The sequence below is a fragment of the Mustelus asterias genome, unplaced genomic scaffold (assembly GCF_964213995.1).
Source record: "Mustelus asterias unplaced genomic scaffold, sMusAst1.hap1.1 HAP1_SCAFFOLD_84, whole genome shotgun sequence".
NCBI classification, from domain to species: Eukaryota; Metazoa; Chordata; class Chondrichthyes; order Carcharhiniformes; family Triakidae; genus Mustelus; species Mustelus asterias.
In genome coordinates, this window is record NW_027590138.1 from 917,648 (window position 1) to 937,307 (window position 19,660).

The 19,660-nt window shown below is 44.6% G+C and overlaps 1 protein-coding gene across 1 annotated transcript in view; it reads right to left on the reverse strand.

The window, feature by feature from the left end:
• The window catches only part of LOC144483905 (uncharacterized), a 42,665-nt gene that overhangs the window by 12,054 nt on the left and 10,951 nt on the right, over positions 1 to 19,660 (reverse strand). The window contains exon 4 of the mRNA XM_078202485.1: positions 12,374 to 13,065. Coding sequence (XP_078058611.1) covers positions 12,374 to 13,065 — 692 coding nt within the window. The remainder of the gene's footprint in view (positions 1 to 12,373; positions 13,066 to 19,660) is intronic.

The following is a 19,660-nucleotide window of genomic DNA, read 5'->3' on the forward strand; positions in this document are numbered from 1 at the left end:
GTCAAGCCCCCTCAGGATCTAATATGTTTCAATAACTCCTTTGTCTTCAAAACTTCAAGGAACACAGACCTTGACAATTTACTCCCTCTTGATAGGACAACCCTCCCTCCAGGAATTAGCCTGGTGAGTCTCCTTTGGACTACGTCCAATATTACTATATCCTTGTTTAGGGAAGGGGATCAAAACTGTATGCACTATTCCAGGTGAGGCATCACCAACACACTGTACAGTTGCAACAAAACCTCCCTGTTTTTAAACTCCAACCCCTTTGCAATAAAAGCCAAAATGCCATTTTCCTTCTTACCTCATGTGGGACCTGCCTGCTAGCTTTTTGTGATTCATGCACAAGAACACCAAGATCCCGCTGTACTTCACTCATCGGCAGCCTCTCTCTATTTAGATAATCTCCCTGTTGATTCCTCCGACTGAAATACATGACCTCACACTTCCCCACTTTAAACTCCATTTGCCAGGTTTTGAAGACAGAGGGGTGACTTTATTGCATCTTCCCCAACTCTTGACTCATCTTTCCCAGGCCCTATCCCTGTAGCCCCACATTTTTGCCCCACTAATCCACCTATTGGGACACAAAGGGGCAATTTAGCATGGCCAATCAATCTAACCCGCACATCTTTGGACTGTGGGAAGAACCTGGAGCACTCAGAAATCCACACAGACATGGAGAGAATGCGCATACTCCACACAGACTGTCACCCAAGGCCGGGATTGAACCTGAGTCCCTGGCACTGTGAAGCAGCAGTACTAACCACTGTGCTGCCATGGCGCCCTTTTAAAATAAACTACAAGCACAGATTTCTCTCGATCTACCCTCCTTCTTACATCCTCAAACAATTCAAGCAAATTTGTCAAACATGATTTATCTTTCATAGAACCATGTTGACGAGGTTTGATTCTATTCAGCTTTCCTCAATGATTAGCTATTTGCTCTTTGATTATTGACTCCAGCGTCTTGCCAATAATAGATGTTAAATTAACTGACCTATAGTTCCCTGCCTTCTGCCTTTCTCCCTTTTTGACCAAGGTAGTCACATTGGCTGATTGCCAATCTTCTGATCTCTCCCGAAATCTAGCAAGTTACGAAAAATTTCAACAAAATTCTCCACAATCTCTTCAGCAACCTCCTTTAAAAAGCTAGCGTGCGGTTCATTGGGTCCTGGTGACTTGTCCGCCCTTAGCCACTGAAGGGAAAGGAAGTGAGCCCAGTCTATATAATCCATACGTCTTTGGTCCAGTCAGATAGACATATATCTGTCTGGCAGCCTGCATGGAGATTTCCAGCTCTGTGTCCAGGACAGGAAGCAGTGAGCATGGACCTGTCAATCAGCCTCAATCAGCACCTTCAGGAGAATTGAGAGGGTGAATATTAGATACAGCAGAGTGAGAATGGAGGGAGAGTGTGTGGGATGGAGATTCACAGCTTTTGGGGAATGAGAGAGAAAAGAATGTTCCATAGAAACTAGAATTGTCTGTTCTGAAGTTCTATCCTGTACTGACACTGATGACTTTTGTAAATTCCTTTTACAGGATATCAGAAGGTGAGAATTTATAGACAGAAATCTCAAACCAAACTTCACATCAATATCTGACAGAGTCACTCAATTCATTGGGACCTGAATATCATCGGCCTTTGAATCTAGAAGGGGAAAGGTTTCTCTGTTCTGTCAGCTTCTGAAGATTTTAAGCATCTGTGTGACTGGAAAAGCACCGAGACACACACACACCTGAGTAAGAGTGTTCCAATGCACTGAGTGTGGAAAGAGCTTTAACCAGTTACACAGCTTGAAAATACATCGCAGCATTCACAGCAGGCAGAGATTGTACCCGTGTTCTGTGTGAGATTTAACTGATTGTTTAAACTACAGAGTCACGAGGACCCGAACCATGGAGAAACCGTGGAAATGTGGGGATTGTGGGAAGGGATACATGTGCCCATCTCGGCTGGAAATTCATCGACGCAGTCACACTGGGGAGAGGCCCTTCAGCTGCTGTGTGTGTGGAAAGGGATTCACTCAGTCATCCGAACTGCGGACACACCAACTAGTTCACACTGGGGAGAGGCCCTTCAGCTGCTGTGTGTGTGGAAAGGGATTCACTCAGTCATCCGAACTGCGGACACACCAACTAGTTCACACTGGGGAGAGGCCCTTCAGCTGCTGTGTGTGTGGAAAGGGATTCACTCAGTCATCCGAACTGCGGACACACCAACTAGTTCACACTGGGGAGAGGCCCTTCAGCTGCAGTGTGTGTGGAAAGGGATTCACTCAGTCATCCGAACTGCGGACACACCAACTAGTTCACACTGGGGAGAGGCCATTCACCTGCTCTCAGTGTGGGAAGAGATTCACTCAGTTACCCAGCCTGCAGACACACCAGCGAGTTCACACTGGGGAGAAGCCGTTCACCTGCTGTGTGTGTGGGAAGAGATTCAGTCAGTTATCCAACCAGCAGAGACACCAGCGAGTTCACACTGGAGACAGGCTGTTCACCTGCCCGAAGTGTGAGAAGGTATTCACCAACTCTTCCAGTCTGCAGACACACCAGCGAGTTCAAACTGGAGAGAGACCATTCACCTGCTCTCAGTGTGGGAAGGGATTCAGAGTTTCATCCCAGCTGCTGAGACACCAAGAAATTCACGAGTGATTCCAGGGGTTGGATTCTGCTGTTATTGTTTCTGCTCTCAATTACATCCAGGACTGCATTTTGTTCATTCTCACAGTTGGTCAATGGGGAGGGTCGGAGGGTTTCTTTCTACTGGACTGGCCGGTCTCACGATTTTGCCTCCAGTGGCTGGTGCTCGGAAGTTAAGAGATATTTCGTCACTATTTCTGTTTGAAACTCCCCCAGATGCCCATCCAATTTCCTTTGTAATTGTTTATTGTCTCCACTTCCTCCACCCTCGTAGGCAGCGAGTTCCAGGTCATTACCATTCACTGCATCAAAATATTCTTCCTCACATCGCCCCCCCTCCCCCGCCATCCCACATATCTGAACCAAAATCTGCACCCCCCTCGTCCTTGTCTCTTTAACCAATGGGAACAGCTTTTCTTTGTCCACCTTATCTAAACCTGTCAGAATCTTGTCCACCTCTATCAAATCTCCCCTCAACCTCCTTTGCTCCAAGCGGAACAACCCCAGCCTGACATTGACAATAAAGAACAAACTAACAGAATATGTTAATACCTGAAATCAAATGGGAATGTTTAATTTCTGTTTTAAAGATATTGTGAATATATTGTCCTGGACAATAAAGGAATTGGAATAACTCACCTTGGGTGTGGTTGAATGGAATATATCAATCTGGTATCCACCTACAGTCCAGTGAATGTCTGGAATGTGTTGCTGGAAATCCCTCCCTAACAGCACTGTGGGTGTACTTACACCTCAGGCATTGTAACAGTTCAGGAAGGCAGTGTTGGGGTTGACCATGGCTGAGGCAGCTACATAAAGCCACATATTCTGTTATAATTGAAGGACTGCAGATTGAATGTGAGGCATTATGGGACTGGACTACCTTGACCACATCATAGAAATCATAGAAACCCTACAGTGCAGAAGGAGGCCATTCGGCCCATCGAGTCTGCACCGACCACAATCCCACCCAGGCCCTACCCCCACATATTTGACCCGCTAGTCCCTCCAACCTACGCATCTCAGGACTCTAAGGGGCAATTTTTAACCTGGCCAATCAACCTAACCCGCACATCTTTGGACTGTGGGAGGAAACCAGAGCACCCGGAGGAAACCCACGCAGACACGAGGAGAATATGCAAACTCCACACAGACAGTGACCCGAGCCGGGAATCGAACCCAGGACCCTGGAGCTGTGAAGCAGCAGTGCTAACCACTGTGCTACCGTGCCGCCTCATTCCTGCGACTGCTCAGTTTCTACAATCACGGACCATTAAAGCTGCTTAGCAGGGCCCTGACAGAGGACCTGGTGAGAATATTTACTCAGAATGAGTTAGAATTAATCTTATTCCAGGACCGGCTGGTGTTCAGCGGCTGAGATTCCTGAATCTGTAAAAAGTGGGTCTGACCAATCAACACACAGTGATAGGTAATTGGTTAAGAAATATTCTCAGGCATTATTTAACTTATTTTATCATAAATTTGTGACCCGATAATCGGTGAACTGACGGTATACTCCAAGTAGCACTGGATTGAAAAGTGGACCTCTGAGCGTAGCTTCTAATAGTTATAATCCTACCCGAGCATAGCCAGTGAAAAACCAGAGCTTACCTGCCATTTGGAAACTAAGAACAAGAAACTTATCGATACAATGATTAGAGAATAGAGCCAACATTGAGTCTGAATGACACTTCAGAAGAGCTCTTATGAAAGGCCATCCAGACTCGAAATATTGACTCTATTCTCTCTCCACAGATACTGTCAGACCTGCTGAGACTTTCCATCATTTTTTGTTTTTGTTTCAGATTCCAGTATCCGCAGTATTTTACTTTTATGATAAAATGATTAGTTCTGATTGGAATCCCCACGACCCTCCCGCAAAACAGAGGGAGTGGTGGGAAAGGGAGAAAAAGGATAAGGATGATAAAGTCTGGGTTCTGTAACAAAATGAGTGAACCAGTTTATAAAGAACAGAAGTTACCCATCCCTAACAAAAACTGATCAAATTAAAACAATTAGGTTGAGGAATATAACAAAAAAAAGATGAAGTTTAAAAAAGTTTGTTGTTACTGAACTGTATTGTTGTCATTTTGTTGTTACCACACTGTATTCACCTCAATGTTTGTGGAATCTGTGCAGCGAGCAGGAATTGTTTAAACTAAGAATTTCTTCTTTCATTTTGATCAGCGAGAGGACATTATATTCTGTGAAATCTGCCTCAAGAATAAGGCTGATTGTTCAGTCTGAGTGTGAAAGAAAGATACAGGGGGCGATCTTACCGGCTCGACTCGCCGCTCGATTAGACCGGTGAGCCAGGAAGATAGCGTGCGAGACTAAAGGATTGCTCTCTTCCCGGCCTGTGTTTTGCCGGCTTCATTCCCAGAAAGGGAGTGAAGGCTATTTGCACAGATTTGCCTACATTACAATGTGATTGGTGGGTTCAGCATGGCTGCTTCCCCCCCTCGCTGGCGAGACGTCACATCGCCGAGAATCACTACTGGTCTTCACCAGCGGGGACCAGGTGCTTGGGCCACACTGGGGGGGGGGGGGGGGGGGGGGGGGGTGGGGGGGGCAGGTGGGGATGGGCTCGGAGGCCATTGAAGCCACATGGTTGTCAGTGGCAGTGCCAATTGGGCAATGCCACATTCAGTACCCTCCTGGCACCCTGGCAGTGCCCAGTTGAGCACCATAAGTGTCTCATGGACAGTGCCAAAGGGATAGGTGGGGGTGGGGCTTAGTGGATGGGTATTTACAATGACTGGGGGCTTATGCAAGGAGGGTGGACGCCAAGGGGGGGGAGCTTTGCATGGGGGAGGGTGATCGGTGGGGGGGCGGGGTGGTGAATCTCTGCCAAGGGGAGTGGATGTGCACGGGGGAGCGTTCAGGAATTGGCCAATTGGAGGGGGCATCATGGTGATTGAATAAGCAGTGACCCTTAATTGAGTTACAATTAATAAATCAGTCGTTATAGTCAAAGACTGAGTTTTTATTTGCTGTTAAAATGTAAAAGCTTAATTGCTGTGTATGTAACGAATGTGCAATGAAGATAAATTTTTAAAGTTTATTTATTTATTTGTGTCACAAGTCGGCTCACATTAACACTACAATGAAGTTACTGTGAAAATCCCCTAGTCACCACACTCCGGTGCCTGTTCGGATTACACTGAGGGAGAATGTAGCATGGCCAATGCACTGAACCAGCACGTCTTTCAGACTGGGGAAGGAAACAGGAGCAGCTGGAGGAAACCCACGCAGACACAGGGAGAACGTGCAGACACCACATGGACAGTGACCCAAGCCGAGAATCAAAACCAGATCCCTGGCGCTGTGAGGCAGCAATGCCAACCACTGTGCCACCGTGCCGCAGCTGGCGTAGTGTACTGGCGAGAGAGATCTTCAAACTCTGATTAGCCTCAACATTTGAAACTGTGTGAATAAGGGTATTGTACACAATCAGATAAAGGGATAACATGAACCAGTTCTCTTGTATTCCTGTCTGAGACAGTGATAGAAAGTGGTGTCAGTAATTGAGGATCCAATTCAATTAATCTGGTGACCAAATTGATCAATTGTCATGTTACAACAGGCCCAACTCTGATGTGTGGTAACGGTCACTTTGGGGATAAAAGTAGAGGTTCTGAAGGTTTTTCATGTGAACCAAATTCTGAAGACTCCCAAGGCTGAATTCCAAGGAAATTACTGTCAAAGAAGGAGCCAGACTCCCAAAGTTGATTTCCACAAGAATTCCTGACAAAGAAGGAGCCAGAGAGGGTTACTCTTCTACAGACTGATCACCCGCATGAAGCTGTAAAAGTCAATGTCTTAAAGTTTATTTATTAGTCACAAGTAGGCTTACATTCACGCTGCAATGAAGTTACTGTGAAATTCCCCTAGTTGCCACAATCTGGCGCCTGTTCAGGTACACTTAATGAGAATTTAGCATAGCCAATCCACCTAACCTGCACATCATTGGCTGTGGGAGGAAACCGGAGGAAACCCATGCAGACATGGGGAGAATGTGCAGACTCCGCACAGACAGGGACCCAAGCCAGGACGCTGTAAGGCAGCAGTAACCATTGTGCCACTGTGTTCAGTAAACCTTTTTCATTCAATAAACTTCTTTTTAAATTTACGATCCAGAGAATTCTGCCTTTACCACAAAGAGGTCAGGGAACAGATAAAGAGAAAACATTTGTGTCCAGAACATTGTGAACATCCTTTTACTCTGGTTGTCTTTGATCCTCAAGTAATTTTCTGTTTGTTTTAATCATGTTCTGTTTCATTAATAAACTTTTATCAGTAACAATATTTGATTTTGCTGGACTTTTCCTGATGAGATTGATACACTTTAGGGAAAGTGGGTGAGAGGGGTTGGCAGGCTCTTTAACAGAAAGTGAGTCCCTCGAAGGTAATTGGCAAAGGGGTCAGAGGGGGAGATGAGATTTTATTTTTTGACACAACAAATTGTTCTGATCTGCTTGAAAGATTCAATAGTATATTTCCAAAGGGTAAAGACTTGAAAGGGAAGAATTTGCAGGGCTGTGGGGAAAGAACAGAGCAGTTGGATAAATCAGAGTGTTCTTTAAAAGAGATAGCAGGGACATGATGGGCTGAATGGTCTCCTCCTGCAGCCTGTCAATCTCAGCCTCCTGCTTTTGTGCAGGTTAAAAGGGACAGATTTCAGTGCAGCCTCTTCCCTGTATCTGTATTTAAAGAGACAGGTTTCTCTTTAGCTCTGAGTAACTGATATAACAATTGGTTGGAGGCCCATTTCCCACTCAGTCCTCCAGCACCTTCCTGTCTCTCTATTAGTGCGACGTCCATGGCAGTTTCCCAACTGGGGCGCAGGCCCCATTATTCTCAGCTAAATTCAGCTCTCAGCTCCGTCGCCTGGCTGTCATTGACACGAGCAATAGAGAGACAGAAAGGTGTCCCAGACTCAAATGGGAAGTCGAAACGTGTGGCTTTAAATGAACTGTTAGGATCTCTGACGATCAACAATTTTTAAAAATGAATTCTAAACCCAGTAAACAAATTAAAGAATCACATGACAAAACTTCAAGTTTTCTGATGTTTCCTCCAACAAACTGGAAGCAACAATGATTAAACACTTTTTCATAGGGAACATAGCCCTTAAACTGTAAAATTAAACTTTGCCCTTTTACTCTTAACACCATTAAATATCCACTCAATGGATATATTTTACCCTGCCTTGGAATGTTGACATACTTTCTCCAAAAACCAGCCCAAAGTGATTCTTTACTCCAAGGGTTTATTTCCATTGTTTTCCTTTTCCAGTCTGGCAACCTTTAATCCCAGAACTGTCCTTCACAGTGATGGTTCTCCTGGACATTTTCCCACGAACACAAGCAAGGCGAATCTTCCAGCCTTGGTTCAGAATTCTCAGGAATTTGTGACCAACATTCGACATCAGAGCAGAAGTAACCATTTGGCCCTTTGAGTCTGCTCCATCATTTATTTAGATCATGGATGATCTTTTTGTGTTGCGTTCTCGTGCTATACCTGATACTTTTGATGTCCTTATCGAACAAGAATGAGTATAAAGGCAAAATTCTGCTGTTGTTGGAAACTGAAACAAAAACAGAAAACGCTGGACAATCTCAGCAAGTCTGACAGCATCTGTAAAGAGAGAATAGAGACAACATTTTGAGTCAGGATTACTCTTTATCAGAGGTGAAGACAAGAAAAATCGGATAAAATTTATCCTGTGAGGGTCAAGAATTGGGAAGCAATCTATTAAACCTCCTCTGAACCACTCTCAATGCATTTGTATCATTTCTTAAATAGGAGACAAAGCTGCAGCCAGTGTTCAAGATGCAGTCTCAGCAACGCCCTGTATAACTGAAGTACATGATGTGGAGATGCCGGCGTTGGACTGGGGTAAGCACAGTAAGAAGTCTCACAACACCAGGTTAAAGTCCAACAGGTTTATTTGGTAGCAAATACCATAAGCTTTCGGAGCAATGCTCCTTCGTCAGATGGAGTGGTCTCTGTTCTGAGACCACTCCATCTGACGAAGGAGCATTGCTCCGAAAGCTTATGGTATTTGCTACCAAATAAACCTGTTGGACTGTAACTGAAGTACAACATCTTTACTTCTCTGTTCAATTTCTCTCGTAATAGAACAAAGAAAATTACAGCAGTAACAGGCCCTTCAGCCCTCCAAGCCTGCACCGACCATGGTGCCTGACTTATCTAAAAACCCCTACCCTTCCGGGGACCACATCCCTCTATTCCCATCCCATTCATGTACTTGTCAAGATGCCCCTTAAAAGTCTCGACCGTATCCACTTCCACTACCTCCCCCGCCAACGAGTTCCAGGCACCCACTACTCTCTGTGTAAAAAATCTGCCTCGTACATCTCCTTTAAACCTCGCACCTTAAACCTATGCCCCCTAGTAATTGACTCTTCCACCCTGGGAAAAAGCTTCTGACTATCCACTCTGTCCATGCCTCTCATAATCTTGTAGACTTCTATCGGGTCTTCCCTCAACCTCCGTCACTCCAGTGAGAACAAACCAAGTTTCTCCAACCTCTCCTCACAGTTAATGCCCTCCATACCAGGCAACATCCTGGTAAGTCTTTTCTGCACCCTCTCCAAAGCCTCCACATCCTTCTGGTAGTGTGGCAACGAGAATTGAACACTATATTTCAAGTGCGGCCTAACTAAGGTTCTATAAAGCTGCAACATAACTTGCCAATTTTTAAACTCAATACCCCGGCTGATGAAGGCAAGCATGCCGTATGCCTTCTTGACTTCCTTCTCCATCTGCATTGCCACTTTCAGTGACCTGTGTACCTGTACACCCAGATCCCTTTGCCTATCAATACTCCTAAAGGTTCTGCCATTTACTGTATACTTTCTATCTGTATTAGACCTTCCAAAATGCATTACCTCACATTTGTCCGGAATAATAAAGGATAACATTCCATTTGTCAGAACTTTGATTTATTTGAACTAAGATTTATGAGGGTTCTCTTGTTTACAATAACCTCCCTAATCGTAAATCACACCAGGTTCCAGTGTCTTAACCATATGGCAAGAAAGAACACTTTAAATGGTGAATGCAGAAAGTTTAATAATCATTAAAAATTTAACAAGTCAGAAAGATAAAAACAGATTGTCGATTAACAGTTAATAGAGAAAGTTTAACATTAACAATTGAACAGACTTCTCTCCATCCCTCTCAGACCAGGACATGAAGTGACCGCTCCAAAAACGTGGATAACTTGTGAAACCAACAGCTCTCAACACCTCTCTGTAAACATCTCTCCCTCCACCTCTCTCTACCAAATTGCCTTCTCAAGATCACTTTTTTATACTTTAAAAATGTCAAAAGCCCATCTTAGCCAATTCCCATAAATCTTCAATTATGAATTAAAATAGACACACAAGTTTTCGGGCGATTTAAAAACAAATGAACTGTCTGCTGAAAGGGTTAACTTTTCTACAGAACCTAAAGGGGTGGGGAGTGAGCAGCAAAAACTTGGCACACAATTACATCACTTTACACAAGTTTAAAACAAAACAAATGGTTTTAAACTTCATCTATTAATTTTTTTTGTTATATTCCTCAATCTATTTACTTTAATTTGATCAGTTTTTGTTAGGGATGGGTAACTTCTGTTCTTTATAAACTGATTCACATATTTTGTTAATTCTACATGGGCTCAGAGAATCAGAACCCAGACTTTATCATCCTTATCCTTTTTCTCCCTTTGCCACCACTCCCTCTGTTTTGCGGGAGGGTCGTGGGGATTCCAATCAGACCGAATCATTTAATCATAAAATACTGCAGATGCTGGAATCTTAAAAATAAACAGAAAATGCTGGAAAATCTCAGCAGTTCTAACAGCATCTGTGGAGAGAGAATAGAGCCAATGTTTCGAGTCTGGATGACCCTTTATAAGAGCTCTTATGAAGTGTCATCCAGACTCGAAACATTGGCTCTATTCTCTAATCATTTTAATTGATAAGTTTCTTGTTCTTAGTTTCCAAATGGCAGGTAAGAGACCTGTCCAGTCCCCACTTGAGCTCTGATTTTTCACTGGCCATGCTTGGGTAAGATTATAACTGTTAGAATCTACTCTCAGAGATCTGCTTTTCAGTCCAGTGCTACTTGGAGTATACCGTCACTTCACCAACTATGGGTCACAAGTCCCTCTCAGTTCTTATCACAAATTTATGATAAAATAATTTTAACATGCCTGACAACACTTCTTAACTTCTTAGTCAGCTACCTACCCCCGTTTGTTGATTAGTCAGACCCCTTTTTTACAGATTCCAGGTTTCTCAGCCGCTGAACACCAGCCAGTCCTGCAATAATCTCAGAATCTCCACAGTGCAGAAGGAGGTAATTCGGCCCATCAAGTCTGCAACAACCACAATCCCACTGACCCTATCCCCATAACCCCATGCATTTACCCTAGCTCATCCCCCTGACACTAAGGGGCAATTTATCATGGCCAATCCACCTAACCCGCACTTCTTTGGACTGTGGGAGGAAACCGGAGCACCCGGAGGAAACCTACACAGACACGGGGAGAATGTGCAAACTCCACATAGACAGTGATCCAAGCTGGGAATCGAACCCGGGTCCCTGGCGCTGTGAGCGAGCAGTGCTAACCACTGTACCACCGTGCCGCCCCAGTTTAATTCTAACTCGTTCTGAGTAAATATTCTCACCAGGTCCTCTGTCGGGGCCATGCTAAGCAGCTTTAATGGTCCGTGATTGCAGAAACTGAGCAGTCACAGGAATGTGGTCAAGATAGTCCAGTCCCATAATGCCTCACATTCAATCTGCAGTCCTTCAATTATAACAGAATATGTGGCTGTATGTAGCTGCCTCGGCCGTGGTCAACCCCAACACTGCCTTCTTGAACTGCTACAATGCCTGAGGTGTAAGTACACCCACAGTGCTGTTAGGGAGGGATTTCAGCCACACATTCCAGACTTTCACTAGACTGTGGGTGGATATCAGATTGATATATTCCATTCAACCACTCCCAAGGTGAGTTATTCCAATTCCTTTATTGTCCAGGACAATATATTTACAATATCTTTAAAACAGAAATTCAACATTCCCATTTGATTTCAGGTATTAACTTATTCTGTTAGTTTGTTCTTTATTGTCAATGTCAGGCTGGGGTTGTTTCCCTTGGAGCAAAGGAGGTTGAGGGGAGATTTGATAGAGGTGGACAAGATTCTGACAGGTTTAGATAAGGTGGACAAAGAAAAGCTGTTCCCATTAGCTGAAGGGACAAGGACGAGGGGGACACAGATTTAAGGTTTTGGGTCAGAGATGGAGGGGGGGGGGGGGGATGTGAGGAAGAATATTTTGATGCAGCGAATGGTAATGACCTGGAACTCGCTGCCTACGACGGTGGAGGAAGTGGAGACAACAAACTATTGCAAAGGAAATTGGATGGGCGTTTGGGGGGTTTCAAACAGAAATAGTGACTTAACTTCCTCACACCCGGTCACTCTGTGATCCTTGTGAAATTTGAAACCAGGTATTCGCAACAAGACTCAAAGAGCACCAGCCACTGGAAGCAAAGTCATGAGACCGGCCAGTCCAGCAGAAAGAAACCCCCCGACCCTCCCCATTGACCAACTGTGAGAATGAACAAAATGCAGTCCTGGATGTAACTGAGAGCAGAAACAATAACAGCAGAATCCAACCCCTGGAATCACTCGTGAACTCGCTGGTGTCTCAACATGTGGGATGACCGAGTGAATCCCTCCCCACACTGAGAGCAGGTGAATGGTCTCTCCCCAGTGTGAACTCGCTGGTGTGTCTGCAGGTTGGACGAATGACTGAATCCCTTCCCACACACAGAGCAGGTGAATGGCCTCTCCCCAGTGTGAACTCGCTGGTGTGTCTGCAGGTTGGATGAAAGACTGAATCCCTTCCCACACACAGAGCAGGTGAATGGCCTCTCCCCAGTGTGAACTCGCTGGTGTGCCCGCAGGCTGGATGACTGAGTGAATCCCTCCCCACACTGAGAACACGTGAACGGTCTCTCCCCCGTGTGAACTCGCTGATGCCTCCGCAGGTTGGATGAACAAGTGAATCCCTTCCCACACTGAGAGCAGGTGAATGGTCTCTCCCCAGTGTGAACTCGCTGGTGTGTCCACAGGCTGGATGACTGAGTGAATCCGTCCCCACACTGAGAGCAGGTGAATGGTCTCTCCCCAGTGTGAACTCGCTGGTGTCTCAGCAGGTCGGATGACCGAGTGAATACCTCCCCACACTGGGAGCACATGAATGGTCTCTCCCCAGTGTGAACTCGCTGGTGTGACTGCAGGCTGGATGACAGAGTGAATCCCTCCCCACACTGAGAGCAGGTGAATGGTCTCTCCCCAGTGTGGCTGCGCCGATGAGCTTCCAGCTCTGATGGAGATCTGTATCTCTTCTCACAGTCCCCACATTTCCATGGTTTCTCCATGGTGCAGGTGTACTTGCCGCTCTCGTGGGTGGACAATCAGTTGAAGCCTCGTCCACACACAGAACAAGATTACAGTCTCTACCCGCTGTGAATGGTGTGATATTTATTCAGGCTGTGTAACTGGTTAAAGCTCTTTAGTCAGTGCACTGGAACACTCTCACTCGAGTGTGGCAGTGTGTTGGTGCTTTTCCAGTCACACTGATGTTTGAAATCTTTTCAAATCAACAGACCGGACAATCATTTCTTCTTCTAGATTCAAAGTCCAATGATATTCAGCTCCCAAGGAATATGACTCTGTCAGATCTAGAGATGACATTTGAGATTTCGGCCTGTGATTCCTCTTTCAATATCCTGTAAAACAAGTTTACAAAAGTCATCAGTGTCAGTACAGGATAGAAATTCAGAACAGACAATTCTCGTTTCTATGGAACATTCTTTCCTATTTCAGTCCCAAAAAGCTGTGAATCTCCATCCCACACACTCTCCCTCCATTCTCACTCTGCTGTATCTAATATTCACCCTCCCAATTCTCCTGAAGGTGCTGATTGAGGCTGATTGACAAATCCATGCTCACTGCTTCCTGTCCTGGGCGCAGAGACCATAAAAAATTGGAGCTGCAGTCGGCTATTTGGTCCATCGAGTCTTTTAAACTATTCAATGAGATAATTTGTTCATCTACCTCAGCATCATTCTCCCCACACTAAACCCATATCCCTTGATCTCTTCAATATCCAGAAACCAATCAATCTCTCTCTTGAAAATAGTTGATGACTGAGGCTTCACTGTCCTCAGGGGTTGAGAATTCCAAAGCTTTACCACATCCTTGAGTGAAGAAATCCCCCAACGTATTAGCTTTTGCTCCATCTTCTTGTCTGTTCCCCATAACCTTTGACACCCTTGTCAGTCAAAGATCTGTCTAACTGGAATATATTCAATGATCCTCAGCCTCCACTGGTCCGTGGGGAAGAGAAATCCAAAAGACTAACAACCCTCTGAGGGAAGAGATGTCTGGAAATATATAACGTAGCTACAGTTCCATATTACAAGATATTCAGATCCCAAGGAATATGACTCTGTCTAGATGTGACAGTTGAGATTTTTGCCTGTGATTCCTCGTTCAATATCTTGTGAAATGAGTTTGCAAAAGTCATCACAGTCAGTATAGGATAGAAATTCAGAGCAGACAATTCTGGTTTCTATGGAACATTCTTTCCTATTTCATTCCCAAAAAGTTGTAAATCTCCATCCAGATCTATGGATTCTATTTAAAAATGAAAGTGGATGGGCTCTTGAAGGAAATAAACTTTCAGGAGAATGGGGATAGAGTGGGAATGGGACTGGAATGTTATACAGAGAGTCAGCATGGACTCGAGTTACCGAATGGATTCCTTCTGTGCTGTAATGACTTTATGACTGGAAATGTATTATATTACAATGCAAGAAATAATAATAAATATATTTTATTACAGAAACATAAATAATATATTTAATCTGGGTACCATATAACAACACTAGACATATCTCTGTCCTATATTAATTTACTGTCCCCTTAAATGTCAGCCATCTCCTGCCCTTTAATTGTGAACATGAGGAAAGAGACCATCCTTTTAGACAGAAAGAAGATTAACGTTTCAGGGTGGGCAGAATGAATTACAGGGAATAAAAATGTATCAGATTTTGTTGGTCAATATAAGCTCAGAAGTGGAAAGGAAATGATCTCCAGTGGAAGAGAAACAATTCCTGAACATTGTAAGACTAAGCTGGTAAATCAGCAGTGAATAGAGTAGTGAAGTGGTAAAAACCTCATCAAGACATAGCTTGCGGAAATAATAGTTAAAATACACCCATTATTAGAGGCAGAGGAAGGTAGACAATGGCAGAGAGCTGATCAGGGAGGGCAGAGGTCAAACAGAGAAATGGATGGCCGTTTAAAAATCCATAAAAAACATGGTTAGCAAGTTTGCAGACGATATTGAATTCGGAGGTATCGCTGATAGTGAAGAAGGTTATCAAAAATTACAGGGGGATCTTGATCAGTTGGGGAAGTGGGCCGATGATTGGCAAATGGATTTCAGTACAGATAATACAGAGCACAGAGGCACAACTTCAGGCTAAAGGGACGATCCTTTAAAACAGAGGTAAGGAGGAATTTCTTCAGCCAGAGAGTGGTGAATTTGTGGAACTCTTTGCCGCAGAAGGCTGTGGAGGCCAAGCCATTGACTGTCTTTAAGACAGAGATAGATAGGTTCTTGATTAATAAGGGGATCAGGGGTGATGGGAAAAAGGCAGGAGAATGGGGGGAGAAAAATATCAGCCATGATTGAATGGCGGAGCAGACTCGATGGGCCAAGTGGCCTAATTCTGCTCCTATGTCTTATGGTCTTGAGTGTGAGTGTTGCATTTTGGAAAGTCAAACCAGGGGAGGACTTGTACAGTGAATGGTAAGGCCCTGGGGAGTGTTGAGGAACAGAGGAACCCAGGAGTACAAGTACATAGTTTGTTGGAAGTGGCGGCACAGGTAGACAGAGTGGTGAAGAAGGCATTTCGCACACTGGCCTTCATCAGTCAGAGCACTGAGTATAGGAGTTGGGACATTATGTTATAGTTGTATAAGTTGTTGATGAGGCTGCACTTGGAGTATTGTGTACAGTTTTTGTAACCCTGTTATAGGAAAGACATTCATAAACTGGAAAGAGTGAAAAGAAGATTTATGAGGATGTTGCCGGGACTAATGGGCCTGAGTGATCGCGAGAGGTTGGACAGGCGAGGGCTTTATTCCTTCGAACACAGGAGAATATGGGGTGACTATATTGAGGTGTATTAAATCATGGGGGGCATAGATAGGATGAACCCACATTGTCTTTTTGCCAGGGTAGGGCAATTGAAATGAACCCACATTGTCTTTTTGCCAGGGTAGGGCAATTGAAAATTAGAGGGCATAGGTTTAAGGTGAGAGGGGAAAGATTAAAAGGGACCTGAAGGGCAACATCTTCATGCAGAGGGTGGTGTGTACATGGAATGAACTGCCAGAGAAAGTGGTTGAGACAGGTTTAAACATTTAGAAAGCATAAGTACATGAATTGGAAAGGATTAGAGGGATATGAGCCAAACATGGGCAATTGGGACTAGCTGGGAGGGCACCATGGTTGGCATGGATCAGTTGGGCCCAAGGGCCTGTTTCCGTGCTGTATTGCTCTATGACTCTATGTGTTGGCTGCGTCAGCAACTATTGCCCATAACTCATTGTCCTTGAACTGAGTGGTTTGCACTGCTGGGGGATGTGGTAATTTCCTTCTTTAAAGGACATTATTAAATTGGATGGATTTTTACAACAATTGTCATCAATGGACTTCTAATTCTAGATTTTTACTGAATTCAAATTTCAACATCTGCCACTGTGAGATTCGAACCCAGGGTTCACAGTGTATTGCCCTGGATCCCTGTATTACTAATCCAATCACACTATCACTGCACCATTGCCTCCCCATCCATGGTAAAGGAGTCACAATAGCCTGAGATCCATGGAATCAGAGCATGCTCTAAATTTAAATTAATGCTCACTCACACTCACCCCAAAACAATTTCACTGTTTTCAACGTTTTAAATCTGCTGGAGTCTACGTCTGCAAAGATCTCAGAGAGATTGGTGTCCGGGAAAAATGTTGCAATCTTCAAATCTTCTCCCTGTAAATGAGGAAAGTTATAGGTGTAATTCAAGGTTAGAAATTCAGGACAGACAAACATTTATTTTGGTCTGAGTTTGCTGTGAGTAAATCCTCCCCTTCTAACCCCCTGTAAAAGGAGTTTCCAAAATCCATCAGCATTTGTCCAGAACAGAAATTCAAAACATTCTCTCCTATTGCTTGCACAGAATTACTTCAGCTGGGACAAAATTGCAGTGGAGGCAGTTCAGAGAAGATCCAGTTGGTTGATTCCTGAAATGAGGAGTTTTATCTTTCAGGTTGAGCAGCTGGGGCCTGTACTCTTTGGAGTTTAGAAGACTGAGAAGTAATCTTATTGAAACATCTAGGAATTTCAGGGTGGCATAATGGTTAGCACTGCTGCCTCACAGCACCAGGATCCCAAGTTCAATTCCAGCGTTGGGTCACTGTCTGTGTGGAGTTTGTACATTTTCCCCTTGTCTGTGAGTTTCCTCAGGGTGCTCCAGTTTCCTCCCACAGTCCAAAGATGTATGGATTAGGTGGATCAACCATGCTAAATTGACCCAAGTGTCAGGGGGATTAGCAGGGTAAATGCAGGGGGTTGTGGGGATGGGGCTGGGTGGAATTGTGGTTGGTACAAACTTGATGGGCCGAATGGCCTCCTTCTGCACTGTTGGGATTCTATGATTCATATGATATAAGGTGCTTGACAAGGTAGATGCTGAGGATGTTTCCTTTGGTGTGGGAATCAAGTAAAAATAAAGGATTTAAGATTAAGATGAAGAGAGATCTTTTCTCTCAATGGGCTGTTGATCTTTGGAACTCTGTCTTCACCAGTGAGGATTGGAGGCAGGTCATTGAATATATTCAAAGCTGAGGTTCTGATCCACAAGAAAGTCATGGGTATTGACGGGGTGGGGGTAGCAAAGTCATAGATTCGTAGAGATTTGCAGCATGGAAAACGGCCCTTCGGCCCAACTTGTCCATGCTGCCCTTTTTTTTTAAACCCTTAAGCTCATCCCAATTGCCCACATTTGGCCCATATCCCTCTATACCCATGTAACTATCTAAATGCTATTTAAAAGACTAAATTGTACCCGCCTCTACTACTACCTCTGGCAGCTTGTTCCAAGTACTCACCACCCTATCTAACTGCAACGGGATCTTGATCAATTGGGCCAGTGGGCTGACGAATGGCAGATGGAGTTTAATTTAGACAAATGCGAGGTGATGCATTTTGGTAGATTGAACCAGGGCAGGACTTATTCAGTTAATGGTAGGGTGTTGGGGAGAGTTACAGAACAAAGAGATGTAGGGGAACATGTTCATAGCTCCTTGAAAGTGGAGCCACAGGTGGACAGAGTGGTGAAGAAAGCATTCGGCATACTTGGTTTCATCGGTCAGAACATTGAATACAGGAGTTGGAATGTCTTGTTGAAGTTGTACAAGACATTGGGAAAACCACACTTGGAATACTGTGTGCAATTCTGGTCACCCTATTATAGAAAGGATATTATTAAACTAAAAAGAGTGCAGCAAAGATTTATTAGGATGCTACTGGGACTTGATGGATTGAGTTATAAGGAGAGGCTGGATAGACTGGGACTTTTTTCTCTTGAGCGTAGGAAGCTGAGCAGTGATCTTAGAGAGGTCTATAAAATAATGAGGGGCATAGATCAGCTGGATAGTCAATATCTTTTCCCAAAGGTAGGGGAGTCTAAAACTAGAGGGCATAGGTTTAAATTGAGAAGGGAGAGATACAAAGTGTCCAGAGGGCCAATCTTTTCACACAGAGGGTGTGAGTGTCTGGAACAAGCTGCCAGGGGTAGTAGTAGAGGCGGGTTCAATTTTGTCTTTTAAAAAGCATTTAGATAGTTACATGGGTACAATGAGTATTGAGGGATATGGGCCAAATGCGGGGAATTGGGATTTTAAAAAAAGTGCGGCATGGACAAGTTGGGCCGAAGGGCCTGTTTCCATGCTGTAAACCTCTCTGACTCTATGACCCTCTGTGTGAACAAATTGCTCCTCTGGACACTTTTGTATCTTTCCCCTCTCACCTTAAACCTATGCCCTCTAGTTTTAGACTCCCCTACCTTTGGGAAAAGATATTTACTATCCAGCTGATCTGTGCCCCTCATTATTTTATAGACCTCTCTAAGATCACCCCTCAGCCTCCTATGCTCCAGAGAAAAAAGTCCCAGTCTATCCAGCCTCTCCAAAGTAGACATGATCTTATTGACTGATGCAGCAGGCTCGATGGGCCGAATGACTGGCTCCTGTTCCTAATTCTTATGTTCTTATTCTGATGGTCTTGGATAGTTGCGCATGCGCCCTGCAACATATTGTCCCTCTGAAGATAGAGGTTCTGAACCAGCCCCTGAAACCACGCCCATTGTGACCCGCCACCGACAGCAGCGCATGCGCTCTCCTTCCCCGCTGAAACAAGATGGCGACCGAAAACCGGGGCCTGTTCTCGGGGGAAAAAACCCGGGAGCTGCGAACCCGGAACCCTCATGGTCTTATTCGGGCCTTGCGACCTGGAGCGGGTATTTGTGAAGCCTCCACTCCCTCCCCACCCCGACTCCATTCCTCCCTCCGCCACACTGACTCTCACCCGCTGAAAAAACGTCCCCCGCACTCGCAGGGCTCCGAGCAAAGTGGCACTACGCATGCTCTAGATACAGCACTGCGCCTGCGCAATAGGCTGCTGTGGAATGAATAGGACACTTTGACACCCGCAGGGGCACCTGGGAATTAACGGCGCCATTGTCAATCAAAGACATAATAGAAAACTATCTTGTGCAATTGAGATTAATTAATTTTTTAAAATACATTCCTCTGAATTTGTGATGAATTGGCCTGTGTACTGAGCATAT